The sequence below is a fragment of the Camarhynchus parvulus genome, chromosome 3, assembly GCF_901933205.1.
Source record: "Camarhynchus parvulus chromosome 3, STF_HiC, whole genome shotgun sequence".
NCBI classification, from domain to species: domain Eukaryota; kingdom Metazoa; phylum Chordata; class Aves; order Passeriformes; family Thraupidae; genus Camarhynchus; species Camarhynchus parvulus.
In genome coordinates, this window is record NC_044573.1 from 55,509,098 (window position 1) to 55,535,160 (window position 26,063).

General features: G+C 41.9%; 2 protein-coding genes across 4 annotated transcripts in view; both read right to left on the bottom strand.

The window, feature by feature from the left end:
- The window catches only part of MTHFD1L (methylenetetrahydrofolate dehydrogenase (NADP+ dependent) 1 like), a 145,406-nt gene extending 124,405 nt beyond the window's left edge, over positions 1–21,001 (bottom strand). The window contains exons 1-9 of the mRNA XM_030945820.1: positions 20,797–21,001; positions 18,104–18,154; positions 17,973–18,026; positions 15,294–15,418; positions 14,109–14,209; positions 13,092–13,216; positions 5,912–6,023; positions 1,164–1,243; positions 345–442 (exon numbers count right to left, since the gene is read on the bottom strand). Coding sequence (XP_030801680.1) covers positions 345–442; positions 1,164–1,243; positions 5,912–6,023; positions 13,092–13,216; positions 14,109–14,209; positions 15,294–15,418; positions 17,973–18,026; positions 18,104–18,154; positions 20,797–20,931 — 881 coding nt within the window. The 5' untranslated portion in view covers positions 20,932–21,001. The remainder of the gene's footprint in view (positions 1–344; positions 443–1,163; positions 1,244–5,911; positions 6,024–13,091; positions 13,217–14,108; positions 14,210–15,293; positions 15,419–17,972; positions 18,027–18,103; positions 18,155–20,796) is intronic.
- Positions 21,002–22,474: 1,473 nt separating this feature from the next.
- Positions 22,475–26,063, bottom strand: part of PLEKHG1 (pleckstrin homology and RhoGEF domain containing G1) — a 125,877-nt gene continuing 122,288 nt past the window's right edge. For all 3 annotated transcript variants that reach the window (XM_030945559.1, XM_030945558.1, XM_030945560.1), the window contains one exon: positions 22,475–25,604. In XM_030945559.1, the coding sequence (XP_030801419.1) occupies positions 24,508–25,604 (1,097 nt within the window). In that variant the 3' untranslated portion in view covers positions 22,475–24,507. The remainder of the gene's footprint in view (positions 25,605–26,063) is intronic.

Here is a 26,063-nt window from a genome sequence, read left to right on the forward strand (position 1 = left end):
GAGCCTTAACTAAACACCTTTCTCCATCAGGGTTCAGCCATTAGGAACCTCTTGTCTTTTGTATTTCTGTTGGTGTTTCACAAGACTTCTCCTCCCTTCATCAATGAAACCTTCCAGCTTTAGGTCTTCATTAAATAAAGCTTGGCTCCAATGTAAAAATCAAAGTAAAAATTAATATCAAACAGAAGCACATGGTCATGATGAAGCATATAAGAGAATGGCACAGCACATAGTCCACATAAGATTAAAAATTAATTAGGCACAGCGCATTTTTAGGTTGTCACATTTGCTTGCTCTTTTTAAAAATATTTTTCACTTTTTTTTTCTTTAGAAGCACTTATTACCTGGGTACTGGGGAGAGGGGCTGCAGTTTCAAGCTGTGGAGGTCCCACTTCCTGTACTGCTGGGACTGGATCCATCGCTCCATGTTTTTTACCATGTTCTGGTTTTAAACAAGAAAACAGCACACAACAGCTGCATCATAAATGCTGAACAGCAATTTCAAACAATCTCTAGAGTATGTTGAAATAAGTTCTACAGCAAAGGCTAACAAAAAGCCCCAACAAAAAGCCCCAAACTTAAAAATTTTTCCATTTCATGGTTTTAGGACAAAGTAAGAGCCACTTTTCTATTGTATGACCACATTTCAAAAAGAAACAACCCCACTAACACATAAGCGGCAGAGAAGATTCTCTAATTAGGCAGTTGGACATTTTATTCTGGTCAAGACTGAGAATTACTATTCTTCTCTCACACTTTAAAAATAACAGAAGATACTGATTGTTCACTGACTGACTCACGCTGCTTCCAAAATTAAATAACATACTTTTGGACCCTCTATCCATTGTAATGCAAAAATGCAGATACAATTATTCTTCTCAGTTTTACCAGAGTGAGTGACATTAGCCTACTGATATAAGTGCTTCTGCCCACCTTTACTGTATTAACCACAGTTATGAGATGTCTGATTTTTAATTTACCTTTCTCTAATTAAATGTAATAGGTATCACTCTATCTGATTAAGAGCTGCTATTAAAATGGAAGTCATGTAAGATGGTCAAAAGAGTAAAACAAATACAAACTGTAGAAGTAATTTCTGCAACTTACAGAAAGAGCAACAAATCTGCAAGATTGGTACAATTTACAGACAAAGGTACACTAACCTGCATTCTCATTGCTACTGCAAGAGAACCAACAGTCTTTTCAGCAGCAGGGTTGTTCTGCTGACCATAGCTGTGTTTCTCTGAAAAATAAAAGTATTACAGTAATAAATCACAAATCTTCTGTGAGTGGGAGCATGTGTATTTGAAAGTTACATCCAAATAAAAAATTTCAAAAGGTGGACTTGAAATTTAACAATATTACTGACAAAATTATAGGTGGCTTCTCTAATACTTCAAATGAAACCACTCAGAAAGATGAATAGACTATGAAAATCAGAGAGTAACTGTATCTTCTGAAACATATTACACAAACCCACACAAAAAAATTTCACACAGTGGTATTTGAAAAGCTACATACATTCTTAAACAGAACACCTAAATGAGCACGGTAAAGACTGTCTTCTCTTCGACACACACATTACAGTGAGTGAGAACAATGAAATGATCAAATACCATACAGGATCATTATAACTTGGAAAAAGTAGATGCAAATTTTTTCTGAACAGTAACAGTTATCTTCATCAGCATCATATTAAAAGCAGGCATTCTGGAGAGTCTACACAAGTCAGAGTGACTTCAACTTCAGAGACAGTTATAACTGTTTCTAGTGGCAATACATCAAATGATAATCATGCATTAGCTACCCCAACTAAACATATTATTCTGTCATTTTGCTGTAATCCTTCTTCTGGCTTGTTCTTCTGTTGTTGCTCATTGACCTTTATCTAGACACAATTTCTCCAAAATTCACATCCTAGTCTCTGTGGGCATATCAAGGCCGTAGCCACATTCTGAAGGGCGTAGATATAATTGTAATAAAAAAAAACCCCAACTGTACGCTGACAGCTTTAACCTTTCTGCCACAGGGGAACTGAAGTGCAAGCCCTGACCTGGTCAAGCTCTTGCTCTGTTCACCCCTTCTGTACTGGTCAAAAAAGGCTCACGTTCCCTTGCACAACCACCCCTCCCAACAAGGGTCCCAGAGCAGCAGGGCACAGAACCCTCAGACTGGAGACAGGGCGGCAGCTACAGCCCACTCTCCCACATCCACTGCTGAGAGAGCAGGAGACCCTCTCTGCAGACCCCTCAGCCTCACTCCATGTGTTTCCTGACCCTTTCTCAAACTTTCCTGCCAGCAGGCATCCACACATCAGTGACACAGCTGACCAAGCTGAAGGCAACAATCTTCATATTAAACTCTAATTAAGAAAGTGTCTGAAAAGTTCTTCTTCTTGCATTAACACTTGGAATTAAAACAAATAAACAAACCCCCAACAATTTCTTCTGGAGATGCTCAGCTTTAGATTTAGACAGAAGAGTTTTACTGGAATAGTCTATTACAGTCATAAGCTGACTCTTGCTGCTTTGAGACCAGGCTGGGAGAGCTGCCAAACAGACAAATGAAGTAGGAAGAATGAAGTTTAAAACCCCCTTTCAGACAGCTGTGCTTTACAGAAACATTTTGACTTTTTATGTTATTTGGCTTAATACGACTATTTTTATCAGGGCAGGGCTAGCATGTGTATAAATACATATTAGAATTAGACAATTCCCTTCAATAAACTATTTCTCTCAGACTGCCTATGCTACACAAACCCACAAACGACTAACCAGGCTTTTACAGGGGTGAAGGTGAAGCTAGAGCAAGACAATCACAGGATTGCAACAGCTCTCCTAGGATAAATTTTCCAGATGGAAGCTGCAATAGCACTCTCTGCTTCAGACTATGGTCAGATCAGCTGAACTTCAGATATTGTGCTCCCTCCTCTGACTCATACCCTATCATAGAGATGAGTGAGAACTGCCGCCAGGTGCTACCTGTCTGCTCAGGCAGCTTAGAATAGAGAAGAGGTGGGGAAATGGTTGAATTTCCCATTAACATACTTAAACCATGTGGGCTTCAGCTTACAAGTGACCCCAAACAAGTTGGACATCAAATCTCAAATAATTCTGGCATCCTTAAGTTTTGTTCAGAAAGTTACTTTCATTTCCATACATTTACATATAAAGTATATTCCTGCAAGACTCTGCCAGCACTCACCTGATTCCAAGATTGTCAGTGCAACAGAAGCAGATGTTGCACTGCTAGAAAATTGCAGAATGTTTTAAAATTGTGATAATTTAAAAATCTTTGATCAAAAAAAAAACTTGATAAAGAATTGTTACTTTGGAGTGAGCACTTTTATCTCGACTCTCCTGATTTACAACATTACATTTCCCCAATTCAGCTACATCCTTGCAAATTCTGAGTGCTTTTAGAACACGCAAGTGTGTTAGACAACATGTACACCCACGCAAGTTGGAAATCTAGCCACCATCTAGCAAGAACCAATGTTACTTCATGGCCATTATTGCTTTCAGGCTTCATTTAGCTCCTGTGACCCCACAGATGTTAAGTCGGACATTTCTAAAGCAAGAAAAAATCCAGAACAATTTCCAAGCACCTCAGCCAGATTCCATGGAAGTCAAGAGACAGTTATAAGACTCAGTTGTTTCTCCAAGGTCACAACTACTCCACAATGGGCTTTCCACAAACATCTTGCATTTAAACTAAGTGCATTCTTCCTGTCAGACACCTGTGTTTCATGTTCCTCTCTAGAAAGCCTTGAGACCAACATTTTTATAACTGGTAAAATGCATTTCTGCTGTAATTTTGGAGTTTCTCCAAAGTTCTGACAACCTCAAAAGAATTACCAAAAGACAGATAGACATTTGGTAGATGAGTTCTAGCTAATTTATCTTGATAAAAATCTCAGGCTGCCTTTCCAATAAAATGCAGTACTCAACAGAGCACATTGCTACAATTTGAACAATTCAAAGAAATGTATATGCTTATGCCAAATCTTACATTTCCTGTATTAGAAATGAATGTTACTGTGGTGTGCAATGCAGTTTTTCTAACACTCTTTCAGAGAAGAGAAACACTAATATTATCTATAGTTCTTTAGAGTAACTAAGGCATGAAGATATTTAAGTCTTAAGACATAGCATGCGGTTATACTGCATAACTTTCAGGCCTGTAAAGGCTCAGACTCACTTCTCAATGCAGAGAATTAGGTGTCTGAAAGTGGGGCTTGCACCAGGCAGCACACAGTGCTGGGAGAGTCCAGTCACTCCTGGTGCCCACTCAGGCTGCATGGACTGGCTTATCCCACCCTGTCAGAACCACTCCAGGTCTGTCACACGAGAGGTTTCTACCTTCAGGATTAAAATGAGGAGGGGAGATTCCTTTTTATTTATTTATAGGTATGACTGCTGTACCACCGCTCCCTCTCTTCTCTATTCCTTTCCATTTCTCTCCCATTCCTCCTTCATGTAAGGCTGTGTCATACTAGTAGGCTGGGTACATGCTCAAGAGACCTGTGTGCCAAGCCCTGCCCTACAGATACTGAACAATTATATCCAAAAATCCCTAGGGGAAATAAATGGGCATTAGAGATGCAAGGAGTCTCCAAGTCACTAGTCCAGGAAAAAGAAAACATGTATTCTTTTTGGACAACTTGTGCAGCATCAGGAAGGGAAGAGGCTTGGTACCAACCCTTGAGATCCTCAGCAGGATCAGAGATCTGCTTTGAGAAGCAGACAGTGAATGTCCAAATGCCTTCAGACAATCAAGTGAATAATAACCCAGATCTCCACACCTGCAGTGTCTGTTCAAGTCAAGAGTATATCATGAAAGACAGGCAAAGAAATCTATTGCTAAGGCCATGCTTTGCATGGGAACAGCAGCTGCTCTTTTATGAGCCTGATCTTGCATTAGCTTTGCATGGAGTATCTGCTTCATTTGCCCTGAGGGAATATCCCTAGTTTAAAACCCATGCAATTAGGTTTTCTCAGCTTCATGCCCATTTCCACAGTTTTGGCCAATAGATGTCAATCTAGTGCACTTCTGATAAGATTTTAAAAAAACCCAGATTAATCAGTCATGCTACCCAAGTACTTCCTCATTTTCCTATTCATTTGCAGCATAATCTCATTGGGATGCTGAGCAGTCAAATTCACATACACACCAAAAATCTAGAAAATATCTAGAGGTCTTCACAGAATTTTAATAAATTTTACAGGAGATGTAAAATTACATGTTTATTATTATTACTACACATTATTCTAGCAGCAGAGTAACTTCTGGGAAGATTTCATAATTTTATTCCCAAGAAAATTCTGTAACATTTTTTCAACTGAGAAATTATTGAACACATACACCCTCCACAAAAAGTTAGGGGGAAAGGAAGGAGATGAATCCAAACCCTTTTTTGTTGGAAAAATTACTGCAGGAGACATTCTGCCTCTTCTTAACTACAGATGATTTCTGTACTCCCTCCTGCACACTCCTTGCAGACAGTTTCACAGCACTTTGCAGTTGATGTTTCGTCCCTTCTTCTCCTTTTCTCATATTCCAAGTGAGTCCACAGAAGTCACAGGGTAAGACACCATACAAAACATCACTATATAATAGCTCATCTGAGGACCCTGAAGTCTTCCCTCTGAACTCTCTGGATCCATTGGGTCATCACTTATCTAAGCATCCTGGTATGAAGAATCTGTTCCAACCTTTCTTCTTCCATCTAACATCTTTTCCCTATTTATACACCAGAGAAAGGTGTACACCTGCCCTGTACACACTCCTGTAAAGGCCCTCCCAGAGATGCAGCTTTTAACCACGCTGCGTTGTCACCAAGATGCCACACACATCTCAAAGGCTCACTGCACACCACTGGCAAGAACTGTTACCGTTTATCACCTCTTACCTGGCAGAGGATGATGAGCACAATTGATGACAGTGGCCCCAGGCTTTATGCAGCTCACAGGAACATCGTGGGGTTTCGTGCTGCCGAACACCACCGCGTCTGCGTGACGGAGCTGGGCACGGCCCAAAGCACCCCCAGAAACAAAACAAGCACTTCATCTTAGAAACACACACTTGGATATGCATCTTAAAAATATTCACACTTATACAGTAATAGCCTTTTGAGCAAAGCTTTTACAGACAACAAGAACAAAAACTGATCCAAACTATCCAAACTGATAGTTTGATTCTTACCTGTGACAAAGCTTAATAGCATTTAAAATTAAGTTAGGTAAACAAAATGTGAGATCAGGCGAGTGAGGTCAAAATAAGTATCAATATTTAATGGGGATTATATCCTTCCAAATAAGAAGTTCTACCATTGTCCTAAAGTCCAAAATAACTTGGAGTAACTTAAGAAAAAGAAGGGTTGAAAGACAGTAAATAGGCATTTATAAAGAGTACAGTCATATTGTCTGACAGTAGAAAACCAGGCCAACTGACAGGAATGCAGGATGACCCCTTCTGCGAAGATCAGTGCCTTTGAATACCAATTAAAGCATTTTTTTCCTTCTCAGCTCATGTCTGCTAATCACTGCCCCTGATTTAGCTCAGCCTGGCAGATGTTGAAGCAAAAATGGTTACCACAAAAATTCTCATAATCAAAGACCCAAATGCCTTTCTTTCCCCACTTCCTCTGAAACAGGGTCCTTTACCAGTTATTAGAATCACCATGAGATAATGAACAGCACCAGAGGCAGACGTATTAAGATACACTAAAAAAGCAAAACACAGACATAGCATTGCCTCAAGCCTGACTGCAAAAATTATTTCAGAAATACAGCAGCTTTGGTAATATTTTGGATAAATGCAAATTAATTCCAAGTGTCACAAACTCAGTGAGACACTCTACGAATTGATTTGTGACTGACAAGAGTTCCAGCTTCTTTTTTGGCCAAAAGTGCTCTGACACAGCCCTGCCCAACACTCTTGCCAAGAAAGAACAGCTACAAATCTTGTCAGGATAGCAGGTTTTTGGCACAGCTGAGCATCCAGGAGGGGAGAAGAATGTAACTGCTGCGGAAAAGGCAGAAAACTAAAAAAACTCCATCTTCCCCTCAGAGGACCCGAGGATGGCCTAACCCTCCTTAGAGATCCCCATGTGGAAACAAAGCCAGAAGTTTGGGAGAAGATTTACTTGCTTGACAAATGACTAATGCAATGAGCTGATTCAGGCTTCAGTCACACGTCCAGCAACACTCCTGTGATTGCCTGTGCACAGCCGTTCAGCCTTGTTCAAATTGGTCACACTCCTGAGTCTGGTGCAAATATCAGCTTACAGGCCACTCCTAGAGGGGCACATAAGTCATAATGCTTGCCCAGTGTCAGGTCAAATGATACTGGGAAATCTGCAAGGAAATCTGGATAAAAAGATGCTGCAATGCCTCATGTACCAAGAATACCATCCTGAAGGCACATTTTGCCCTGCAAAAGGCAATCTCTGCTGTAACAATCAACATCAACACAGAAAACCAGTGATTTTTCTCAGTTACATGATCACAATCTTTTTTTTTGCAAGGAAAAAATAATTCATATTCTAGCAGTTATAAATCATATACTGTAAGTCAAGATGCCTTTCCATGCAAAGCCTCTGGGACAAGAACTAAGAGCTTTGCACAGTGCTTAGCATCGTGAGTTGATGAACAAGTTGAGAGCTGTATGCAACAAGTAATAATTCTGATGAATGTTCAGCCAACATGCTTATGACAGAATTGATTCAATGTAACTATAATGTCAGAAAACAACTGATGGAACCAAATATTCATCTCTATGACTACTGACCCTAATGTTGAAAAATGTTCTTAACAGCTGAACACAATTATTTTTGTAGCCAACATTAACAGTGGTTCGGATAGCTAACATCACACATACCCATAAATTTTAGCAGAAAACCAGCTGGACCTTTCATCTCATTGCCCTGCCCCACCTCCTCCATGAAAAAAGTTGTATCACACGGCAGCAAAGAGTTGTAACACAGGTTCAAGACACACTGATTTCTCAGAGTCTTCCCCAGTGTGATTTTCTTTCCCTTATTTCACAAAGAAAACAATATTTTATGTCCAACTATTGAAAAAGTTCTTGCAGAGTCAATAAAAAATATATATCACAAACATTTTAGAGATTTTTTTCCCCCTGTGAGTATTTTTTAAAAGCATATCCAGAAACTGGGAGAGAAAGTCCACTGAAAGCAAAATACTTGTGTACAGAATTTTGGGTATCCTTGGAAGAGATTTTTGTGATCTCCATCAGGGAATTTTAGTTTCACTTGCAAGAAGCTGTGCCCATGCCTCCTTTGCTTTTAGATTTTTCTCTCTTGCCATAATCTACCCTTTTGACTGCCTGTTTAGTCACTAAAGCAAGAAGCAAGCCTTGGCATGCGTGTTCAGGGTCAACTCCTACATCAGAAACCGATCACGGACATGAGAGATGGAAAAGTCCTATGAAATAATCACAATTAGCCTCCCTTGGCAAATGCACCACAGTCCCTGGACAGAGGACACAGAGGACACATCTGACAGGAACCAGATGTTATAGGCAGCCATAGCCAGAAGGTCAAGGAGATACCCATGAGGGAGAACATGTGGCTGCCTGCCTCACGCTTCCTGGACAGCCAGGCTCCAGCCCATCAGGCTGGCCAGAGGAAGGAATGACAAGCAGCAGGCCAAACCCTCCCTAATGCACTAGGCAACTGCTGGAGACAAAGTAAGCCAAGAGTCCAGTAGTATCCTGCCTTCTCACCAGTAAATATTTTTTCAGTTGGGAAGAGCTGTGCCAATAAATAATCTGCAACCTTACCTCATAACAAAATATGATCCGCTCCACCAAGATTTAAGTTGAAGCAGATTAAGAAGCACCACCCATTCCCAAGACAGAACACCAAATGTTAAAACAACAATACAGACTTTCCAGCCAAGTATTAAATGATAATGGCACAAAGTAGCTGTATATTACAGATCACTGAAACTCCATTTTGCTGTGAAGACTGCATAAAATTTTCATTTTCCCATAGTTAAAATGGTCTGCTACAAAAGCCATTTTTAAATGCATGATCAAACAAAATAAAAATTAAAATTAAAAATTGAAATGTAAAACCTCAGAGTCCTGGGTATGAAGCTAGGCCATATAAAATTGAAGAGATGCACTGAGGAATAGGAATCTGATTAAACTTTTTTCACAACTCTCTTTATGAAAGAAGTCTCTTTGCACATCAGTTTACTGATCAGGTTCCACTTTAACCACAGCAATTCTAACTACTGTCTGAAATCTTGAAATTTTTTTCAGTCAGTGACTAGTTGCAGGTACTTTTTCCACAAAGGCATGTACTAATTACACAGTTTCTTCCAGCTTTCCCTGCCACATCACCCTGAATGCACTTGCTCTACACAGTGCATGTGAAAATCAAGCCCACACCTCTGCTGTGGGCTCAAGCCTGCCACTATGATCCACGCTTTAGCAACTGCTCCTCTAGCTTACAGACAGGGGATACACTTCCAAATTGGAAGGAACAGAGATGATGTGCATAAGATGTTGAAGTGGAAATACTTTGTCTATATCATCATCATTAGAAACACTCATGCAGCTTCCCTCTCCTCTCCTCTTATAAGATCTATGTGCCTGGTCTCCTCTTCACTCATGCTTATAATACAAAATGTGTTTTTCTGCCTATAACAAGAGTCTTGGTCTTAACAAGATAGTAAATAGCTAAGAAATGTCTAAGAGTTTGAAGCTTAAGTGTTGGCTCTAAGGAAATGCACACTGTGGCCAAAAGAAGCTCTTTTTCAACCTGAAAAGGAAACTCCCATTCAGCACTCCAGCTGAACCACTCTCATACTTCTTAACCTCACTTTTCCAAACAACTTTTCTATTCCTAATTTTATCCAGACAGACCAATGCTCACTTCTTTTACAATAAAATTGTATTATAGCAGCTCTCCTGAAACAGGCATGATGCGGTTCGCACACAGACAACATTAAAGATGATGTGCTGAAAAAATGACTGACTGAATTTAGATGTCTGAAACAAAATTCTGTTTTCTTACAGGTACTAAGTATTACCCATGTTTTGGCAAGAAAATAATCCATTTTTTTCAATATGAAATCTACTTGGCAACCTCCTTTCAAACTAGAAAGCATAATTCTGACATAAAAATGGATCAAAAACATCAGCTCCTATTCCTCACATGTAATACTGAACTGACTTTTGGGGAGTCCCATTTTAAAATTACAGGGGACATGTCCCTAAAAGTATGTCACTAGGTCATACTTCAGGCACAATGCAGTGAATGTGCTTTGAAGAGCTATCTACACAAAGCTTAACAGAATGATAACATCTGAAGTATTTTGTCTAAGATGCTTCTGTCTTTATCTCTCACTTTGTAACTTCTTTTACATTGAACCTATCAATGCAAACAGATGTGCCAGAACCTTCTAAAATGCTTTCTTGCATTTGTGAACTATTAGAAAACCCAGGAAGCTCTACAGTTCTGAAGGACATGGCTCAGCTGTGCTGTGAGAACTGAAGGCAAGCAAACCCAAAATGGAACAAAAAGAAATATTAATGATCTGCTCAACTTAACAAAACATGAAGTGGGGAGGGAAAAGAACATTGAGACTGTGTCCATTATTTCAGATCAAAGCAATGAGATGAAAATGTACCATTATTTATTTTATTCCTTTTTCCTGCCATAAGACATAACAGGCTTGCTTTAAAGGAGCGCATTAAGTCAGATGGTAGATGGCATTGTGCTGTTTGTTAGGAGAGCCACCCCTATATTTTCAAACTTTTCCTAAGGTAGATTAAAACATAGTTCCTCTTGATAATTTTCAAAATATTTTTGCAAAAGTGCACGAGTGAAAAAAGCAATAATAAGTCCATAGCAATACAAAACCTCATCCAAAAAACCTACAAACTTAGTGTTGTGTAACTCATTTAAATTAAAAGAATTTCTAAAGAAAACACTTGTTATGCTTTCCTTTTTAAAAAGAAGAACAAATCAGAAGAGCTAGTCTAAGGTACTGCAGTAACCACTTAATAAAGACATCACATGGTTAAGGTTAGGGTTAGTGCTTCAATGCAAATAGGCCTGGCCAATGGATTACAACAAATAACATCCCCCTACCCTTAAGACAAAATTCTCCTTTCCTGTTATATATTGCAAAACAAATGCATCTCAGTGAAAAAATCATACTCTTCATAAGTTTATCCCTCACTTCCTAAGTGAAGTTATTATGCTATCACAGGTTATACCTCCAAACAACAGCACACAAACTGCCACAGTAGAGGTGTCCTGTTCAGTGAAAGGAAAAGTTAGTGTATTGTGTAGGAAAAAAAAACATGAATTGATTCTTTCAAGTCTTTGAAAAACTTAAACATCAACTAACACATTTTCTTACTTCAAATTCAATAACAAAAAAAATCAAGAGACGAAACCTGGTGAACATTAAAGTGGTTTTTCATAATCAGCATTTTAAACAAACAGAAGAATATAAATTCTATAATCATGTTACCTAACAACACTGTCATTCAAATACAGGTTGCCACAGTACTTCATTGTTTGGTTAGAAACTTGTGCTCAGTTTCTGACTCTCCAGCTTCTGGGAATATGAAACAGGATAGTTTTCCCTGCATGCATTAGATTTTATCAAGGAACTAGAGTCAACTATCAAAGTGACATCCAGACAGGTTCAGCATAGCTCTGGGATTACTGGTGACATGCTGCTCCAGGCTCACAAGTGAGGAAGAGGAAGGTAGGTTTCCCTGGGCTCTGCTGATTAGTCCCACAGGGCAAGTACAAACTCTTTTACTGCCAAAAGTTAAAATGAACCTGGGAAGACTTAACTGCACAAAGCCTCAAACTTAGGCTTCCCATTCTGTTTCCCATCAGTGGCCTGCTCCAAGAGGTAAGCTATGGGGAATGCCAAAAAGCAAAGCATGATTATGGGAAAGCATCTGGATGGAAGGAAACAGAATTCTCTCCAGCTATTGACAGCACTGCACAAGCAGCTCTGGGCCCAATCCAGATTTTTTGCTGTGAACAGAGGAAACACCTCTGGCCACCCTGTCACCCACCCCATCCAGCCCAGAGCAGTCCTCTAGCACAACCCCAAGCAATGAGAAATAGCTGAGGAATGAGACATGGCAAGGATCAAGTTCACAGCACTCCATCTCCCAGAGCGCCATATGTTTCCTAAGTGCTGTCAGTCACTTAAAAGCCCAGAGCTGAGACAAGCCTGACAAAAACATCCACAGCTGTGAAAACACGGGTGTGCCAGAGAACTTTCTATCCCAGCTGCTCGGATTTGTTTCCTCCTCCTGTCTGCGCCTCCAAGGCCCGGAGGTCGGACACCATCGGTTTGCCTCGGCTGCCACCCTGTGGCTCGGGCTGTCCAACACAAGAGCTGTCCCCAGCACCGAGCCTGCACCCTGCTGCACATGCCCCCACGACAGTGCAACCCCAGCTGGAGTATTCTGTGAAATCTGGGACTAAGGAACAAGCTGTTAAGTTCCACAGGAAGTCGTACCAACTTCTAAGTTGTGTCTAAAAGCTCTGCAAAAAGCAGCCAGGGAGATCGTGCAAATCCTTCAGTTTAAGGCCCCTGAATTTCTTTGAAATCTTTTACGGTTCTCTTCAAAGATAAATATTGAGATTTCTTTGTCGCAAGAGCAGCAACACTTGCAAACCTTTAGGACACAAATCCAGTGGAAGTAATTTCATGCAGATGACAGTATCACAGGACAAGAAAAAAAGAGGGCACTTCTCCTGCACAGAGACAAAGCAAAAGGGAGAGCTAAAACATTTGTTTGTTGGATTCTCTTGGTGTAAAATAATGAAGTTAGAGCAGCTGCTGTTACATGTAATATTCTGGTAGAGGTCAGTGTTTGCGGCATTTCTGAGCAAGCAGGAAGGAGAAAAGACCCTAACCACATTGGCTACCAGCAATCACAGTGCCACCTGTGACTACAACAAGGAGCCTCCCTCTTGGGAACGGCAGCGAAGGGCAGGATTGTCAGGTGGACAGCTGACAGGGATGAGCAGGTAGTGGGGATGCAGGATGAGGCCAGGCAGACAGAAGAGCACTCACCTCACTCTGCAGCTGTGGGGCTTCCCAGTGGCAGCTGAGCACGGCGGCTGCGCGGCGCTGCAGCACGCTCTGCAGGGCAGCTCCCTCTGCCCCGCGCGCTCCCACCAGCAGCACCTTCTTCCCACCTGTGTGACACAAGGCACGTCACTCGGCCAGCCCCAGCACAGGGCACCAGCACCAGCAGCTGCATGGAGCTGCCCCAGGTCACCCAGGGCTGCAGCACTGCAGAAGGGGCTGCAAAGGGGCTCAGAACAGGACAGTGCCCTGTGCCTGCACAAGCACAACAGCTGTGCAGCACAGCTGGCACTTCTGGAGCCCGTGCAGTGACAGCAACCACAGGTCTTAAGGAGTTTCCTGGTGACTCTCTAAATTCTAGTAAGCAAATACTGTTCTTCTGGCTTTTTTTGCACAAATCCTTTCATTCATGTTTGTTACTAAATCCATTTAATCTCCTGTTTACGTTCTGCTACAGAAATCCTCGCTTCAACAGTTATGAATCACTGTAAGAGAGACAACTTCTGACACGCTGCCTTAAACCAACAGTGTCTTCACACACACTAAACCTGCTTGCTTAAATCTGCCATTTCAATGTCCGCACTGACACAGCACAATCCAAATCAAAGGATTTGCTCAGCAGCAATTTACAGGCAAACCTGGGCTTCTCCAACTCCTCACACTAATCAAGACAATCAAGTGAAATCCCCAAGTGATGCCTGTATTTTCTGTTTGGAAGACTCATGTCTTGTGTGTCTTCAGTGAAATTAAACCTCTTGATGGTAGCTAACCCCTGCCTAATACCCAAAATCTGTAGGCCTGAGACCTATTTCTACAAATACAGCATTCTGATGTTGCTGAGCAGGACTCCTCCTCACTAGCAGGAGACAAATACATGTCAGGTGGGAAAGAAACACAAAATAGAAAACACAACAAGGTCAGATTATATTTGGCTCCCAGCTGGGATTAAAATTGAGTAAAACAGGCCAAAATTAATGTAATGATTGTGATAGAAGGGCTCACCTATATCTTCAAGAAGCTCCATCACAGCACACACTGTAGGAGGAACTAGACAGTCACAGACATCACCATGTACCAAACGTCCTAGGTTTACACTGGATAATCTGCAGTGGAAAAATATGGCAATTTAACAAAAAAAAAAAAAGAGCTTGTGTAGCATAAATCCCCAGCAATGCTTGTAACATGGCTAAGAGCTAAATCCCAAGAGCAAACATCTCTCACAAAAGCAAATCCTTTGATAGTCATGTACTGCAGCTAATTTGTACCATCCCACACCTCAGTTAGACAAACACTGAGCCTCAAGAGAGGCCAGGGAAGGGATCTGAGTTAGAATGAGTAACACAATCCCAGGATACACATGCAGCTCTTTACTTGTCACCATGGGCTACCCACAGCACATTGGGCACAAGCACTTCAGCGGCTGCAGTGAGACCACACCAGTGCTGCCAGAACCAAGCTGGCTTAAGAGGGGGCAACCCAGGTGTTCCCACACTGCACGCCATTCTCTCTCATACAGAAAGATGCTACAAATTTTTTATTCTCTGACAATCTCCTGTACTCCACATAATGGAAAGGTTTTTGAAGGATTTTTAGGTATTTTTCCTGACATGAAAAAAAAGAAGAGAGTGGGATAAAAAAATGGTAATAGCCTGCAGCTAAGAGCAGGAAGGCTACAAGAGCAGCAAAATGATAACTCACAAACCTAAATTACACCAGTGGTCTCTTCTGAGAGCAGTACAACTCAACACTGATTGGAAATATGTGCTAATGGATCCAAACTATTATAGCTTACTCTCTCACCACAAGAGAGTGCTGTAAGGAAGTCAAAACCTCTCTGCAATTTTTCCATCAATTCTTCCTGTTAAAATTCAGTACTTTGTGCCTACCACTTGTATTACTGAAGTGCTGAAATACCTTAAGTATCGCCAGTAAATCAAGATTTCATTTTTCATTTCTTTGAAAGGACTATGCCCTGAATACACATGATGTAAAAAATAAAAAGATAATGACCAAAACTACATCAGTAAAAGACTTCTCATTGATTCAGAGGCATCTTTCATCATTGCTCAATAGCACAGCTAGACACATTGACTGAGGAATCCATTAATGAAAAGAAGAAGAGAAAACTGATTTTACAGAGCCATCAGGCTTGTGCCTGCTAATAATATTTCTCAGTGCTCCACTTACCCATCCACATCCTTCTCTGGTTTCACAGAATTTAATACCTTGCTGCTATATAAGCTTTCTGGGAGGTCAAGAGCAAGGCCCTGCACGTTAGGATCCTCATTGAGTCTCAAGATTTCACTGACAATCTAGGAAGTTAATAAAAAACATTAAAGACCAGAACAACAGATAAAAGGAGAATCTGATTAGAATGAGGTAAAACCTGTAATTTTTTTTTCCAATTATTTTACAGCCACCTTGGCTTCCCTTGCTTATTACTGTAAATTCTAAATGAAAAAGCTCCACTCAGTTTATTATCAGTGGCTTACCAAATTAAGCCACCCTGACTCTATTCTAAACATCTTGCAAAGCAAACACGTATTATGTGACATTATGCTGCCAAAAGCAGTTTGTGTTCCAGCACTCCAAACCTCAGCAAAAGCCTGTCACTGTAATGGCTTTGGAAGATGCTTTTAGACACAGAACACCTGAGTTAATACATAGTGCAAAACAGGGCCAGATCACATCCCAATAGAGGGACAAAAAGCTGTAACACTTGAAAGAACAGTTAGACAAGAAAAAAAAAATTATTAAACCAGCACATATGGTTACCAATTGTCCCTCTCAGAACACCTTGATCCTAAGAGCTGGCAGTTGCCTTGTGAAGAGCTGTCATGTTGAAAAGGCACCGCAGGGAAGTTTATGAAGTTCAAGTACTGAACCAGATGCAAGTTCAAGTGGTTTATAATTGCTCATATCTGACATCTGAGACTGTCCTACCTACCCTTGATTCCTTCCTCTCTAAAATATAATGCTGATTCATGCTATTCTGCTGTGACCAGAAAGAATACAAAGCAACCAAACATGTCAAAGTTTTTTTAGGTGAGAAATGTCATGCAAGCATGTCTTCCCATCTTATATATAAAACCAGTGTGCAAGCATCACAAAGCTTTATAATAGAATTGGATTAATATCCAACAGTAAAGGATTATAAGTAGATTTTTTTCCTCTCAACTAATACTATGCCTTTTTAAAATGCTTTTCTTGTAAACTATTCATTGTAATTGTGAATTCTATTACCCAAACACTTTACATGCAATCAACATTAAGCTAAGAGAATTAGGCAGGAGTTAGATTAGCTGCAACTCTGAACCAAGAGAACACACTACCTTCATGCTAAGCACAGATTTCACAAACATGTCACTGGTACAGAAATGCCTCTTTAGTTTCCTGACTCCTGAGGCAAAACCAGGCACATCTCTAAAGGTCCCATGGTATTTGACAGCAACAGGACTGGTATACATCACACTAGAAATGATGAATGTATATGGACATTAAAACATTTGCATTTTTCTTTTAAAAAAACCCCTTTGATATGCTACAAAATGTTGTCGGCCTACAGAGCAATTAAAACTTGAAGCTGTACTTCTGCTTCCTGGGAAAGTAATTCAGTTTTCCATTTTAATTGCATCTTACTTTAATTCAGCTTTCCACCATCACAGCATTTAAATTACTTATAACTCATGCAGGATAAACTAATATAATATTAACTTGCCTTTATTGTACATAGGAAGTTATGGCAAAACCCAGATGTGCATGGTATTGAAATCCCTCCCACCTTCCCACACTAGCAAAAACAACTGAGATGTGGATTTTAGTAGATGAAAAAAACTGTCATAGTGAGTAAGCAAGACAGTAAGCAAACCATGATGAATTTTACAAGAAGTAACTTCCTTTAAATAAAAGAAATACCCCGATTTTCTCTTTAAATACACAGCTAAGCCACTTCTAAGATATGACTTCAAACTAACTGCAACTACTGCTGCATAGTCACTGTATTTTACCTAGTTCCTGCTATGTTACTCAACAGATAAAATGCATTTACCAACAACAGAGTGTATTTGTTTTTCATTTCAAAACTCCACTCTTCTTAAATGGGTAGCTGACTATCCATAACCTATAAAACTTCACAGTAAATTCCTTTCAATGTATCTGGAAGCAGTTCTTGAGATTACATTGCAAGGCAGTAACATTTGAAGAACAAAGTGTACCAAAAAACAAAAGAGTACACGGAACTCACAAGCCTGCAGGATTATCAAACTTGCCAAGCACAAGGAGGCCAGCTGATAACAGTGTCATCTTCTACTATACATTCCTTCACTGGTTTAACTTTCACATGGTTTTCTATATTTAAAACACAATTGATATTAAGTGCTGCACCTTCAACAAGGTAAAGCATTCAGGCCTTTAGTTATTTGGGGGGGATGCTTGTTTTTTAATACATAATTGAAACATTAAAAGATCAATAGACAAATTCAACACCCCCGTCTTCTTCCCCTCTCCCTTCCCTATTTAATAATGTAATCTTTAATTTCCCTGAATAATCTGGGCAATAATCAGGTACAGTCACAAGAGCAACTGCAGGAGACAGGATACCTGAGCTGGTATGGGGTTAAACACCAAGCACAAACCCAAAACACTACTCTTGATTCTACTCCAGCTTGCCAGGGAACAGCAGACATGCCCATTAATACCCTTTTTTACGCTTGCCAGTAAGGGGATAATATTTGCTATTTAAACCAAGGCAATCCTAAACCTAACTTGAGTTACTAGAGGTCAGTCAAAATAATAATGAATGTCAGCAATAAATAGAAGTTTATGACAAAAATGGAAAATAAAGGCTCTTTCAGGTACTCCAGTTACCTCATCTTCGGTGCTGCCTTCAGGAAGACAGATGTGAATAACACGTAGACCAATCTGTTAAAAGAAAAGACTTAAAATTACCAAAGGCAAGTAGCTCATGATTATTAATACATGTATCAGCTAAAGCTTACCTCTTTGGCAAAGTTCTTGTTTGCTTCTTGAATCAACTGGTCATTATGTGCCTGGGGGAACAAAACAGTAACTTGAGTTTTAAAATAATACATTTTAAAAATGAATACATTAATGCACGTCTATGCAAGAAACATAGTGACAATGCCTGTGTCTAAAGGTATTCAAACTAATAAGAAACAATTTTAAGAAAGAAGCAGAAGACCATCCCTGTTAATCACAAATAGTTCAAGACTGCTGACAGTGAAAAAAAGAGCATTAAAAAGCACAGGCTTCGTGGACAGGCACAACTCCTGTTAGGGAAGGAGGGCTTGCCCTCTATCCCCCAGCTCCCTCCCTGCACTGCCAGCATTCCTGGCACTGCACTACCAGCATCCCACTCCCCAAGTGTGGCAGCTGGTGCTGAGTAGCAGGACAGAAGTTGCTGCACTGAGGACACTGTGCAGACCTCACACTGTGCCAAGGAAGAAGAGACAGGTCTAGGGACAGCCCAGAAGCTGCTCCCCTGTGACAGTAAATGTGGGACTGTGTCCCCACACTGACTGCTCAAGAAGTTTAACTGGGATGGAGCAACTGGTGGTACCGCCCTGTCCCCTGTAATGTCCCTGCTGCTGCAGCACTGGCAGGTGAACACTTACCTTGTGTGAGTGCAGACAGTCCTTGCCCTAAACCAGCTCCTATCAAAACCCACTGAGCAGCACAGGTGAGGCCAGAGCTCAGCACATGGGCTGGCAGAGTGCAAGGGCAGGACAGGAGGTGCAGGGGAGCCAGTGGTGCTTTGCTGAGCTTTGCAGGGCAACAGCTCCAGTGTTAAGCATGATCCTGATGCTTTATTTTACTTTTCAGCATCAAAAAAATTAAGATGCACCCCCCAATCATTTTTTGCTGTTGCATAGCTTCAACATGGATAATAAGCAACACTGGCATTGATTCAGATTTAGTTGACTCAAGAGGAAAAGGACAGTCCTAAAATCATTTCACTGCAGGTTCAGCCTGCAACTCCTCATTCCCAGTCCTGCAGAAGAGGTGGTGCCCTGTCATGCCAGCTGCTGTTACTCAAAAGTAAAGGAGGTAACTTGCCCGCCCTCCCTCTGCTCCTCTGGGCAGATGTGGCACATGGGGAGCAGCACAAATCTTAAGGCTCTGCCCACATTACTGGCAGAGCAGTGCATGACAAGAACATCTGCAGACCAAAGCAAGTTTTCTTTGCACCAACAAATACACATTTAAAATGGGCTCTGCTTCAGTCTTCACAATCAGACCAGAGGCAGGGTGACGGGAAAGCTGGAGAACAGAGCTTAGGTGAACTTTACCCAGAGGGATCTAGGCCACATGTTCCTACAGCCACCTAATGAGGCAGACCAAGTAGGGTAAACAGGGACAAGAGGGACATCCCTTCCATTGTGCCAGCACAAAACATGCATGTGGCCATGCAGAAAACCACACCCAGGAGACAAATGTGGTTGAAAGGAAGTCCGCCTGGAGTAGATCCCAGTCCTAGTCCAGATCATGGTGCAACTGGATGGAGACTAATAGGAGTGAGAAAAAACAGGTCACTGCTTTCCTATCAATCCTTAAGCTTTAGCCTTAGAGGGCTCTGTGAAAATGCAATTATCAGGGAGGGTGAGAGATGAGAGAGACTGTTCAGATATCCTCACTAGAAGACCTTTTGTTGCTGCATTACTTAGATTCACTCTTAGTACTTAAAAAATACTTATAGTTGTGTTTTAAACTTAAAAACCTACTGGGTCAGAGTTTCTGTGTGTGCCCACTCAAAATCAACACCACCATCCTAGGAAACAGGACAATTACATTTTTGCCAGCATGGCAGTGGGTCCTCTCTGAATGATAAACATCCCTAATTTTGTGGCTTTCAAATCTTCAGAAATCTAAGAATGAACATCTTTCAGCTTTGCAAGGATAGCAATCCTCATCTCTGATTTTGATTGCCTATCAAAAATGGCACCATCAGTGGAATGGAAATCTCTTCACAGCATTAGTGAAACAAAGGTTCTCAATTACTGCAAGATTCCTTCACATCAGAAAGTGCTGCTACTTCTACAGGATGCTGACACTTTACACTTATTTCACACAGACCCTTCTGAGCTGACTGGGACTTTTTAATGTGGTTTTCCTCTCCTTAGAAGAGCAGGAAGACATTGATAAGCTGTAGCTACCCAAAGGTGACCTGGCTGACAGGAAGCAAAAGAGTCTTTCATTAATCCTGGCATTGTTATTTCAGGGGTGGAAAGTGAAGGGAGCCCACATTTTCAGGAACATAAGGACTTTCCTCAGTATTGCAAAAAAACCTTCAAGCTAAATAAAGATTTGAGAACATTACTTTAATTCAACTATTAAATTAATCAACTTAGACAAGGTGTGAGAAAAAGTGATCCATACTTAAAACAAGGAAGATTATGTTGGCAAAAGGAAGAAGTGATAAGACTGTTCCTTTCTTTTGCAAAGCCTTCCCAGTCTGAAGTTTGCTGTGACTGTTTCAGGCCTGAAGAAGGGCAATTTACCGTCTGGTGGAGCTACCTCATCCTATTGCTTTGCTTTATAATAAAGTAGACAATATTCTTTATAAAAAAAAGGATTAAAATTACTTTCTGCAGGGTGTGCTTCTGAAGTTTCAGACAAGCAATGGTACCAAAGGAGATCTCTCACAGCCAGTGAGTGCACAGACATACTTTACCTGAATAATGGCAAGCGTTGGCTCAAGCCGACGGTTTTCTCTCTTAAGAGAGGCCAAGGAATTCTTTGCATTGTCAGTAACTTTGCTGCAACACAGTGACAAGCAAATATTTAACAAAATAAATCCTCCTAACATTAGTGGGCAGAAACCAACATTAGTCAACAATGTAACAGAAATGCTTGGGCTTGTAAATTTTCAATCTCCAAAATTATGGTTGGATGTGAACTGTGAGGGCTGATGCGCAGCAGGCAGGTACAGAAAACCTCAAAAGGCCAATTTTTTTTTTAATAGGTATGTGGGGCATTGCTCTGACATGCCCAAAATTTTATAGCTAGGCTGTGCTAATTCATGAGAAGGCTTGTCCAGCCCCACCACGGGAAGGGAACCACCACCATGAGCTGTCTGATCAGCTCTTGTGTGAGGTAGGTCCTTCATCCCCATACCCTTGGCCAGGGCAGTGAGACATGCAGAGGCCGTTACAGCTGGGGCTGCCACGGCTTAACAGGGGCTACACCAACCCCATGAGCAGCAGAGCAGCCACTTTCACAGATGCCTTTAAAAACCACTGGCAGAAGGGAGACAAGGCAGCTCTGTTTCCCACATTACTTCTTGGAAAAACTAGTGACAGCCAGGCACTGGGAATGCTTTCTGGAAAAAAAATTCTGGGCAAGCGGCGGCCAGCTCGCCTCCGTTACCTTTTGCGTGTGCAGGTGATACTTACCTAGCTGGGCAAAGAGGAGACCCCCTGAAACGTGTCTGTCTGTCCCCACAGCAAGGAAGACAAACAGAGAAGAACAGTCTGGAGTGGATTTTTGACAGTTCCTACTCTTGCAGATGCCAATGACCAGTTCCATCCAATGCCGCTGCAAACTATCCCGTCCAGGGCTGAATCGGCACGGGGAGGGACCAGGGACACGTTTTTCCAGGGACACATCTGCGCGCCGCCTCACCTGAGCCACCGCCACATGACGGCGGCTCTGCCCGCTCTCAAAATGCCACCAAAACCAAAACCCGGAGCAAATCCCGCCAGCGGTTCTGGGGGAAGGGGGGCATTTAACTACGGAGTCCCCCAAAAACCTCACCTCAAAAACCAACCCGACGCACCCGGCGAGGGCGCATCGCCCAAATCCCCCTCACCCCTCCTCCCTGCGTGCCCACACCATCGCACCCCCCGGTTGCATCAGCCGGCGCTGCCTCCCCACGTGCGCCTCTTACCGGGCGGCCGCCGCCGCGCTGCCGGCCCGGGGCAGCGGCGCGCTCAGCCCGCGGCGCGGCGGCAGCGGCGGGGCTGGAGCGGCGGCGAGCGCCGGGGCCAGGCAGCGCCGCAGCGCCGCGCTCCTCATCGCTCCGGTGCGCTCCGGCAGCCGCGGCGAGCACGGGGCAGGGGCGGGAGCGAGGCCGGGGGGCGGGCGGCGATGGAGCGCCGCCTGCCCCGCTCCCCGCCCCGCCGCTCCCCCGCTTTCGCTTCCGCTTTTTTTTTGCAAGAGAAAAAACTCCATCCAAATCACCCCCGAACATCAGCTCCGACAGGCTGAAGCCAATAACTTGTTTCTTCCGCGCCCCGCAATGAAAAGGACCCAAAGCTTTTGCATACTCAACGTTTATTAAAAATAGTATGAAATGGTCCCTGGGAGAAGTTACAATACTAGTGGAAGTCCCTTTTTTCTGGTTGGTTGGTTGGTTGGTTGGTTGGTTGGTTGGTTGTTTTCCCCTCCCTCCCAATTCCATTGATTGCATGAGATGCGAGTTAAACATTCTCCTAAAGCCGTTTAAACAAATCTAGATGTGCGCCCACAGATTTACCTTCTATCCATATTTACAATACTTTACAAGCTATATTAAATAAATATGGGCTCTGCTACACCTCAGCATCTTAAATATGTACAACATTATTTTTCAGTCGGATTTTACTAGATAGATAGGAGTCCTATCACAGGGGGTGTGCTGCCTGTAACAAGTATCCCTGTGGTACAAGCTAGTAAGTACCATGACCAACCAGCCCTCAAAATAACAATTCCTAGCCAATGCAAGATACGTGTGGTAAATAATTTAGTCAGTTCTAATAAATTCAAGTTCTCAAATCTTAGTCTACAAGTAATTAGCTGTACACTGATAACTTCAGTTTTTCCTCATGGTAACCAATATAGTAAATAATCAGCTGTTCTGGAAGTCTGTAACTGAGGGGAGTGATACGTGGTTAGTAAAAACAGTATTTCAATGAAATTCCTTTGTTTATTGATATGTTTAACTCGGTACTGGCTTTATCCATGTAATCTGAAAAATGTGAGCACCAAAAAAAAAGAACAACAGTCACACAAGATGATCAGTGTAGATGTATCTAGGCTTTCCTTTCAGTACAATGTTTTCAAGTAACAGAATCCAAAACTGTGCAACAACGATGATGAAGGGGGTTAAGTGAGGATGGTACTGGAAAGCCTTTCCTTGCTCTAAACGGCAGCTTTTATTCTATACACGATTTGCAAAAGAATGGAATGTATTCTCATTTTTAAGCTACTTTTTTATTGTACATAAATTGCATTAGACTCAGCACTGACTGATTTACAAAAGGTATCTTTTACCCCTCTCTGTCAGGAAGTGTCACTTCCCGCTACAGGAGATGCATGCCCTGGGGACTGCAGCTTGTCACTCAACCAGCAGTGTCACTGAACCCCACTATGGGCCAAACGTGCTCCACAATTAATATTTCACCCAAGAATCTGGCCAAGCCTCATTGTCTCACAGGATTACTGACACTGGGGCTTGAACAAGTGCCCAGCAGGTCACTGCATGTAACACACAGCTTTGTTTCAAACTCTACCCAGCAGCTTTTGACTGCTGGGTGCTGAGCTACAAGATACTCAGATCTGGCTTGCGTGTCACAAATGCCACCATCACTGGAGGTACCAAGACTAGCCTAGCCCTCTCGACAAGCAGTGCAGCTCCCCTTCTAATGCCAAAACCATTCCCCAGGCAAGGACTGTGTCACATCCACAGGTTCTCATAAAAAGCCTCTTCTGCCTCCTACACAGTTCCAGTAAGTAGAGAACAGGCATCAGACACAGAGCTATCAGCCTGGCACAAGCACTAGGACTAGATTTTCTTTAAAATATAAGAAGCTTGCTCTAAAATAATGTAGCATATGCATCGGTCCCACACACTTGGAATCTGCCTGATGAAAAGTAACGTGCAAAAAGATGTGTGCAATTGCACACATAGCCTGTTGGTGTAATCACCAGAACCCTGCTCAGAAATCTGCGCAGTCACAGGAGCAGCTGCCCAGCTAAATGCTCCTGTATGTAAGCAGAGTGATCATACAGATATTTTGGACGCATAACACTGGACACCAACTGGAAAGTCTAAATACTTGGTTTCCAAATGATAAAATGGCTTAAGAATCAAATGTTACTACACCTGGTTTGATGGCAAGAATCAGGGGCTATCACACCTAAGAAAGGAAGAGATGTGAAGGTTCAGTAGGAGATGAGAAGTTCACATGTGCTACAGAGAGACCCCGGACAGTGCACATGTGGCCTTTTTCACATCCAGAATTCTAAACCATTTTTTAAAAGATACATTTTGCATCTATTTACAACATTATTGCAATACAATGCCTGATAGTGTAATATTATGGAAATACGTCATGCCAGTACTGATTGTCCTAGTATATATTCTGTCATGATAAGGCAGTACAGCTAGAAATTACTGAAAGCATCAAGCAAAGCTACTTGAACTGAGACACTGAAACTTTTCCCTTAAAGACTGGACAATATTCTGCTGATTAGGAGATGGTACTCTCCACAGGTAGTCATTCAGTTTATCCGAATCACTGTAAGCAGTCAGATATGGGGTAAGTGCGTGTTTGCTGCTGGCAGACTTTGCAGGAGTACAGGAGACAGTTTTGCCACAGAACATTTCAGAAGGAACAGCATCTGTGTTACGCAGTTTAGGATCTGATTTCCTTGTTTGGTTCTGAGAAGTCTCCAAGTCAGATCCCTCATCTTCAGACTTTATTTCAACATAGTCATCATCATCCCCTTCTCCATCTTCAGAATCTTTGAAATTCGAAAAATAGTTCTGAGTAGCCATCTGTGCTGTCAGAGGGGAGGCTCTGTTCACTCTCAGGACCTTTTGAGAATCCTGCAGAATCATATCTGAATAGTTTTCAGGGATCTGCTTTCTCATCTCCGGCCCTGTATATCCTGAAGCAACTCCAGGAGTTTGATGGCTGTTGAATCGAAAGTTCCTATTCAAATGGAGCCTTTTCTTATCAATTTCATTATTATATACAATTGATTCTCCAGATCTGTTCACCACTATTGAAGATGAGGACTGTGACCTGCTGTATGCCTGTGGTTTTACACTGCTTACTCTCCTCCCCAGCGAGTTATAGACGTGATCTTGGTGCAAGTTTTCTTTGTTTGGCTGGCTTATAATGGCACTCCACCTCTGTGCCGGGACGTGCAAACGGTTGGAAATCTGAAGGGAAGGCACTGAGCCAGCTGACGGCAACTGCTTCGAATTGCTTTTGGTACCAGCTTCTGTAAATGAGTTCTTGGACTTTGGGTCCTGGGATTCGGAGCACGGAGAGAAGTCAGCGAGCTCGCCGTTACTGTAGGTAGAATGCAAAAGCCAATCTTCTGCTCGTGAGCAGTCACAGGCAGGCTGGGAACGGGGAGGAGATGTGGGTGTGGAAAACCTCCCAGCTGATGGCTCCTGAGGAGCGGCCCCGGCTTCCTTTTGGACCTTAGGTGTACTGTCTCTGAAGACAATTTGGTCATAAAGCTGGGAATATTCAGCTATTCTGGCACCTAGAAAGAAGAGAGAATTAACTTAGCAGAGACGAGGAATCCATTTCAGCAAATCATACAAAAATTTAAAAATCTCAAAACGCTTAGTATTAGAAAGCTCTTAAGAGAAGAGCTTTCAGTTGTCTCAATAAATTTGGCCTCTGCAAAGTAACATGAAACACTGGAGGCCTTTGCATCACATTTCAGTACACTTTGTTGAGGAAAAGAAGCATAAAATATCTTGCTACAGTGAGCAGTCATGCAGGACACAATGCAGCACACGGTTCCAACAATACGCTGCTTGTTTCATGTTAAAATGGAAAAGAACATTCTAAAAATGGGCTGGTAAATAAGATATTTAGGGAATTTTAAAAATATCACAAGAAAGCAAGAATGACACTGGTGCATAGAGTCTGCTGGCTCCACATCTTCCATTTGTATCAACTGATCATGGACAAAATAGTTCCAGACTTATTGCAT